Here is an 8,002-nt window from a genome sequence, read left to right as displayed (position 1 = left end):
CGCTTTTAAGAGCTCAAGGGCTTGCCTTTGACAACACTCATGAAAAGAGGACACAAATACATGGCCATAATAATGTCCCTGGATACTATGCATTGACCGATGTTGAAATCATTGTGTGAGATGTGTTCAGTTAATTAAATGGAATAGCTGGTTCAAAGCTTAGTCTACCATGCAATTTTGATTAACTCTACGTGAAGGTTCAATTGTAAGACACCTTCATTATGCACATTGATTTTCAAGAAATTCAAAATCTAAAATATTTTGAAAATAGGAGGAGATTGTTGGAGGATTTTCAAATATTTATAGTGCTCTAATAACTATAAATGAATAATTAATCAAATAGTCAAGAGTCATATCACTTGATTTTTGACAAAATTATAATTATTCAAATAATATTATTTGATTAGCTATAGTATTAAATGAATAATTATGTGTCTTTTTAAAGACATTATTATTCAGAAAAGACACCTATTGAAAGATGTCTCTATGAAGAGACATGAAAATTCCTGTAAATAGGAGTGAGATTTCATTTGGAAAACAGACCAACAAGTTCTAATATTCTTTCTGTCATTCATCCATTCTTTTAATATTAGATTATTCTATAAAGAATTACTGCAGAAATTCTTTCTAGAAATTGAGTTTTTTGTTATACATTGCTCAGTACCTAGTAGACTATTCTCGTCAGTGCAAAATGCAAATAGTCATCGGCTTCATTGTATCCTCGAGGTTAATTTGCTTGAAACTCTTTTGCACACCGAATATAGGTGGGGGCGAATAACCTTAAAGATAATGACTTGGTACATGCCTTGGAGCCTTGTCCTATTCCTTTATTTTCTATTTGAGTTCCGTTCATGTGTTTGAGATTTTCTTCATTGGAGATTTGTACTACCAATTTATTATGTAATTCAAAATAAAAATGAGATTTTTCTGAATCTATTTGAAAAGATTTGAGAATTGTTGCAGTTGATCATATGTTTATAATTATTGATACTCATAGCCATTGTTATACGTTACAATATATTTTACATAACACAAATATAAAATAGTTAATCCTAGGCGGAAGCGAAGCAAGTGTATAATACTAGTTCAAATCTATAAATTTTATTTAATTTATGGATCTAAATCCTAACAGTAATTTGTTAAACCTTAGCATATTAAAAGGAAAGATGGGAATGTTGATGATCTGTGCAGACATTCCATCCTATTATTAGCTCATCCTCCAACATTACTGCAGCTGCTTCAACGTATTAGACCATAGAAGAAGTCATGATTGAACCCCAAGTCGAGGAATCCCAATCCTAGAAGTGCAATGGCCCATGATTTCTCAACTTTCTGTTTAACCAAACAACATGCTCCTAGAAAAACACATTAGAATCAATATATAATACTGTATTTTAAGATTCCACTAATCATATGTTGCTATTCTTCGACATGGTTTTATGTTATGGGAATCATGTTTGCTTTAGACCTCAAAACTCTTACCTTGGTTCTTTGAAATTTCTTGTGATTTTATGAGGGTCATCATCCTTGGGTCTTTTTGTTTTAGGTTATCTATAAAAAATCTTCTTTGAGATTTCGGTCTGCACAGATTTAGTCTCATCTCTTGTGGTGAGGATTGAGAAGAGGCATCCATGTCTTCCTTTCCGTGTACTTCAGTAGCCATCACTTGTTTGTGGTACTGTTCCGGCTCCAATGCTTTGGCCGGAACACCAAAAATTTCTTGTGAGTTGCTGATTCTATCATCCGGAGAAAGCAGATAGCTGCTACTTTTCATCATGGAACTGTTGGGGCGGTGTTCAGTGTCTTCTACTACTTCAACCATGGGTGTTCCGTAGAATTCATCTTCATTATCAATGAAGTGTACTGATCCATCGCAGCAAGAATCAGGCGGAGAAAGACTGCCACCTTGACCGTACTCTATCAAAGAGCCATCAAGTGACTCTTGTTGGTGGCCTGTTGACAGGCACATTGTTGGTTGAGGTGGACAAATGAAACTAGAATTAGATTCCTCAGCAAATAAATCCTTTAGTGTTGGTGGTTTGTCTTCCACCCTTTGAGAAACAGCTACCTCCGAAGAAGCTTTCTTCTGCTTTTTAAATACCTTGTCATTGCATAATATATGTGTCTTTTTCTCTCTATTTGACCTATGTTTCTTCTCCGGGAGAGGAATGTCTGAAACCCATTTATTCCTTGGAACAGAACCACTAATGCTAGCTTCATCCTTATGCAAGGTAAGCCATTGATCAACCTTTAAAACTTTAGTGGACTTGCATTTGTTTGATTTTCTATTTGTGACAACCGTTATTGTATCACATTCAGATGTGTCTTGGCTGTAGACTGTGACATTATCTAATTCCATACTAGTTTTCCTGTTCAATTCCACTGCACATGTAGATCTTGAAATGCTACGGTCAGAGTTGCACTCTGAATGATTCTTCACTGGGAAACTCACCGACTCGGCTCGCTGAGATGATGGTCTTCTCCTTCTCCTTGAATGAAGTGAAGTTTGATGCTCCATCCCAATTTTTGTTCTACTGCTAATAGTTGATCTCATAAATCTAGGCAGCTGTGATCTGACATTTCCAGTCCTGTTCTTGGTCAAGTCAAGCTCGGAAGGTGGCCCTAGTTCAGTTGATAAATGACAAGCCTCTGCTTGCTGTCCCAAAGGTAGACCTCTCCTTGTCAGTTCTTCTAATTTGTGGTTCAAAATTTGGATCTTTTCTCTAATATATCGTCGTTCATCTTCAATCTTTTTATTCGTCTGCTGCAGGTTTTTCATAGCAGCTTCCTTCTGGTTTCTTACTTCCTGATTTTTAGTAGTTCAGCATGTTAATGGTAAATCACCAAACTTGTCAGGTTTTAGATTTAGTTGTAAATAAATAGAACTTCTAATAGTTTTAGGGGATTTTGACTATTGGATTTTGGTTGAGATTTTCAGATGTTTAAATTGTGGGATACTTGTCCTACAGCACTTACATTGGACTCCTCATGCCCCAATTGAACACTTTTCACCCTTGCAGCAAAATTTAATGAACATATTGTTTCACAAAGATCTTCTTCTTTGGGACTCACATGTACTAGCATCAGTGTTTTTGAATCTTCACCTAAAGATACCAATTTGAGAAGGTTAGTGAAAGCAGCTAATTTGAGGACAACAATTTCCTAGGTAAAGAGATTAGGTGAATGGAAAATGGAAGTCAGCAAAGAAGAACGGTTAGTTACCTAGGGAATCTTTAAGAACTTGTGTCAGCTTGCTGTTCCTGTAGAAAAAGGTAGGTAAATGTATGATAATTAAATCAGGTGACGTCTCTCAGGATGGTTTACCTGTATGGTATGTGGCTTTTTTTCCTTTGAAGGGCATGTATTACATCTCCAAGAGCAGAAAGAGACAAATTGATGGCTTTTCCTTCATCAAGTCTTCTCCCCCATGCCTTGGTCTTCACAACTCGCTCACTTCCTCCAAGGTCAACTAACCATATTTTATTCGTTTCTCGTCGCCTCTCAGGAGCATCGAAGCAAGTCATCGAAATGCGAATCATGCTAAGAGGAGCAACAAACACAACAGACTTTACAATGCAATAAAAAGAACAATGATCCTATATATACCCAATCTGTGTGGTTTTGTTCCACCAAGGGCATCTCACTAATATGGGTTTAAGCCTCAAAAGGTGCTGCATAATCCAATACTAATATTACTTGAGATAGGTAAAAAGCTAGTAATTACCAGTGGGATCTACTTGAAGTTGTGTTTGAATTTGTTGAAGCAGTTGACCTGAGTTGGCATCCTAATCTATACAGCTTCAAAGCTTGGTTGAAGTCGCTAACTTGGATGGAAACCAGGTTCTCAATTCCAATTCCTCCCTTTGGATCTGTTTGAATTGAAAGGCTGCACAAAAAAAAAAAAAAAAAAAAAAGGGAAAACCTTTGCATCCAAATCAGCAGGCATTTTCTCAGAATGGTAGTTTGCATAGTGATTTACTGACCATGGTGGCAAAGGATCTGTTGCCCTGGTAGCTTGCGGTAGAAGCAAGTCTTTGAGATTTCCTAAATAAATCTCAAGCATACTGAAAGTGATAAGGAAAGTATGGTTACTATCCAGTGCTTGCTTGAATAAAGTCTCAATCGTCCGTGGCACTATTCCTGGGGAATCCAAGGTACCTTCCTGTAATCAGCGTGAAGCAAGCAGTGGCTTAGTTTACAAGGTGAAATCATGTTAAGTTGTGATAGTATCAATGAGTATTGTGGTGAGCAACCATTGTGAAGGTTTTCCCGGTTCCTGTTTGACCGTAAGCAAAAATGCAGGCATTGTAACCGTCGAGGACTGACTTGATGACTGGCTCAACTTCAGAGAAAACTCCATCTGAAATTCAAAGTCAATCATCCATTGTAGAAAAGGAGATGATGAAGAGAGAGGGTAGAGTAGGTACCTTGGGATGAACCCTGGAACACATTGTCAAATGTATATCTTTTAGTTTTGTTATCACCAAGTTTTAAAAGGAGGTTACTTGTATCCAAAGCTACTACAGCTCCTATACCTCCTCCTATACTTTCCTCCAACGTGAATGGCCGCACTCGGCAAAATACACGGATGTTCCCTGCAATATGCCATGCTTCAAATTATTTTAACAAATATAATATTTTAGGTAAAAGGCTGCCTCAAGTGATTTCAATTTCGATACTCAATTTCGATTCTAAGTAAATTAATCTCTGTCAATTTCAAAAGCAAGAAACTAAAAATAATTGATCACCAACATTAATGTTTTTTGTCAATTTGATTGGTATAATAGCAAATTTAGCTCTTATAATTTACGCATTCTATTAATTGAGTCATGATTTAACAAATTTAGCCCACAATATTTTTGTAAATGTTGTCACTAAATTTGTTGAATTTTTTAAAATCAAGACTGAATTAACAAAATATGTAAACATTGAGGGCTAAATTTAGTATTATACCAATCAAAGTTGACAAGTATTAAATTACTCTTGTTTTTTAGAGAGACTAACTTACTCAATTTCAAACTTACAAATGATTAGGGTAACAAAGACACATGACATAAATAAAATTATAAGTAATAAAATAATTAATAGAAAAATATAATAAAGACTATGAAATAACCGGTAAGAATAATTGAAAATGAGGATGTATAATTTATTTTAAAATAAGTTTATAATTTTTATTTATGGTCTATTTCTTTATGTTTTTTAATGAAATTGGTGACTCCTTTATAATAATATAAATTTCATTAACATGTTTACAATTAATTTGATTTTATTTAAATTAATAAATTAAATTCAGAATTGATTCCAACCTTTTAATTCATTAAAATTGAATAAATTGTATGAGGCCATCAGAAAATCAATTCATATATTGCTTTAGATCTAACGGCTTTTTATTAAAACTGCACTCTAATGTCCTCTCTTTCTTAGCTTTTCTTATCGGAAAAACCAGAAAATTTACAGTAGAGGTGATCATGGGCCGGGTCGGACCGGGTTTAGGCCGGGCCTATATAAATTTTTAGGCCCATCTATTAGGCCCGGGCTCGGCCCGAAATATGGGCCTAAAATTTTGCCCAAGCCCGGCCCGAAATAAAATTACTAAGCCCGAGCTCGGCCCGGCCCGGCTCATATTAAATTTTTTATTTCATTAAATAAAAAAAGTTTAAAAATATAATAAATCAAATATATTTAAAAACATAAAAACAAATATTAAAATAAATAAAAATAATACTAAAACAATTCTTAAAACAATACACAAATTAATAATATAATAAAAATGGTTATATTAAAATTTAAAATAATTAAAAATAAAATAAAATATATATATTAATATATAATTTGGTTGGAGTCAGGTGGGGCCGGGCAAAAACCCTTACCCGAGGCCCGCCCGTTTTTTAAACGTGTCTCGTTTTTTTGCCCAAGCCCATTTTTCGGGCCTATATTTTTACCCAAACTCTCATATTTTTAGGCGAGCCTTGGGCTGGGTCGGGCCGCTCAACCCATAATCAACTCTAATTTACAGGGCCCAATGTACATTGACATATTATTAAAATATATTAAAGTTAAAAATATAAATGTTTTTACACTTCTTTTCTAAACAAAATCTTTTGTTCACTTTTTTCTACTTGGGTGACACCGTCAAATAAATTTTAAAAAAATCTTAAATTTAAACAAAAAAATATATTAATAAGGGTTTTAAAATTTTACTATATTTTAAAATTATTAAAAAAACTCCTACCTTTATCAATCATTAATTTTGATGGGTGTGGGATTTTAGTGTTAAATATATAAAAATAGAGTTAAAATTAGTATGAATGTTTTTATATTAAAAGTTAAATTATAGTTTATCCCTTTATTAAAAAGAGTAAATTAGTCTATGTATATTAGATTAAAGAACAAATAAATCATTATGTTTAAAATTTAATCTATTTTTACGGTTAGAAATTATTTTTATACGTCAACATGAAGTACACGTGGCACATCATGTATCACTATCTGATTATTTTATCAATCACATCAATTTTTAACCGTACAGATAGATGAAACTTTTAAAAGGAAGAACTAATTTGTTTTATGATCAAATGTATAAAGATTAAATTGTCTATTTTTTTAAATAGAAGGGACAAAATGTAATCTATTTCCCAATAAGAAATCTCCTGGGTACATTTACGGAAAATACTAACCTTTCAAGTCCAACAAATCATGCAACAACTGCCTCCTCTGTATGTTCAATTGGTTTATGCAGTGGGTTAAGGCAGCTATTTCTTCTGTTCACCGGAAAAACAATGGGTTTGATCAAGCATGGCAGAGCAGTTAAGTCGAATAACCCTTAGAAAAAGAATGAAGTACCTTTTATCTTGGAAATTTCTTTTGCAACTGATTCATCATCCTTTTCGTTCCCACTTGGTAATTTCTTTACTATCTCACAAACTGACTTCACCCAAGTTGAAGTTAGATGTGACTTAAATCCCAGCAGTGAATGAATGGTTTCCCCCAGATTCTGAATTGATTTCTTTGAACTCATGGCCTCAAACACAATAAGTAGATTAAAGAAGGAATATTATTAAAAGAGAATAAGTCTATATACTCACTGCCATGCTTGAGATTTCGAAGCTCCTCCACCATTAAAGTCCGAGAGCAGCCCTTTTTTAAAGGCTTGGTGCCCACAAGAATCCGCTAAATGGAAGTGTAATTCCTTCATATAGTATAGCACATAGTAATCAGTGATTGAGTGTAGCTTCTTGGCAAACTAAGGGGCCTACCTTCAACTTCTTCATGAAACGAGTATAGGGTGATTGAGGGGCCGAGGAGAATGATTCATATTATTCAAAGCTTCTCACTAATTATTATAATAATAAAGAGTCCACAATGGTTAGAGTAAAAGGGTCTTCAATGTGATAACGTGTATAGGAGGCCAATTTTAGGTACCACACCAAACTTCAATTTCGTGTAGGAAGTAGGAACTGGTCCAATCTAAGGTTGGGACCTGTCTTTGATTTTGATTAGATGGTGCATACAAATTTATGTGTGCAGACTACGGCAGCATAGACCAATCAAATGAGGTGGAAAATTCTGTTCCAACTTACGATAATGACTCGAACAACAAGAAATTAAGGAAAAAGAAAAAGGTTATGGAGATTCACTAAACTCAAAGCCACCTCCGTTGTTGTATGAATATTTAGGGATGGGAAGAAAATAAACCCGACCGGTCACAATGGCCATTGGATGCCACCCTAATAATTTAGGATTCCAAAAATAGTGAAATGACAATCTGGATAAATTAACCATTTCTATTTAGGAGACATATCTCGGTGCATCGGGGCCTGGTTTTATATACATGTATCCGGACAACCTATGATTATAAAACTAATATTTACAATCAAACTCTAATCCTTTATATCTTCTCTTCTCTCAACATTGCAATCTTAATTGCTTTTATAAATGTACTACCTACTCTTGTTCTCTTGGAAATTTTATTTATACAAATAGAAAAGTAGCTTCACAA

General features: G+C 34.2%; 1 protein-coding gene across 4 annotated transcripts; it reads right to left on the bottom strand.

Moving 5' to 3' along the window:
• Nucleotides 1-954: 954 nt before the first annotated feature.
• Nucleotides 955-7,461, bottom strand: LOC108467962 (kinesin-like protein KIN-14T). Of its 4 annotated transcripts, none has more exons than XM_053018362.1 (13): nucleotides 7,260-7,461; nucleotides 7,089-7,192; nucleotides 6,847-7,009; nucleotides 6,681-6,764; nucleotides 4,428-4,595; nucleotides 4,254-4,360; nucleotides 3,984-4,162; nucleotides 3,725-3,886; nucleotides 3,325-3,540; nucleotides 3,223-3,260; nucleotides 2,977-3,104; nucleotides 1,483-2,806; nucleotides 955-1,355 (listed from the first exon to the last, which is right to left on the bottom strand). In XM_053018362.1, exons 2-13 carry the CDS (start codon nucleotides 7,092-7,094, stop codon nucleotides 1,240-1,242), a joined length of 2,691 nt encoding a protein of 896 aa, XP_052874322.1. In that variant the 5' UTR covers nucleotides 7,095-7,192; nucleotides 7,260-7,461; the 3' UTR covers nucleotides 955-1,239. The 4 variants fall into 4 exon arrangements, with proteins under 4 accessions (XP_052874322.1, XP_052874323.1, XP_052874321.1 ...); XM_053018363.1 differs by having other exon boundaries at nucleotides 6,847-6,997; nucleotides 7,260-7,414; XM_053018361.1 differs by having other exon boundaries at nucleotides 6,847-7,024; nucleotides 7,260-7,413.
• Nucleotides 7,462-8,002: the final 541 nt, after the last annotated feature.

The sequence above is a fragment of the Gossypium arboreum genome, chromosome 8 (genome assembly GCF_025698485.1).
Source record: "Gossypium arboreum isolate Shixiya-1 chromosome 8, ASM2569848v2, whole genome shotgun sequence".
Lineage (NCBI taxonomy): Eukaryota > Viridiplantae > Streptophyta > Magnoliopsida > Malvales > Malvaceae > Gossypium > Gossypium arboreum.
This window is presented reverse-complemented; position numbering and strand designations above follow the sequence as displayed.

Excerpts from the sequence above, each read along its gene's own strand:
- LOC108467962 (XM_053018361.1), bottom strand. Across the intron at positions 4,163-4,253 it reads CCGGGAAAACCTTCACAATG|GAAGGTACCTTGGATTCCCC; the intron begins GTTGCTCACCAC and ends CGCTGATTACAG. Across the intron at positions 3,887-3,983 it reads ACAGATCCTTTGCCACCATG|CCTTTCAATTCAAACAGATC; the intron begins GTCAGTAAATCA and ends TTTTTTGTGCAG.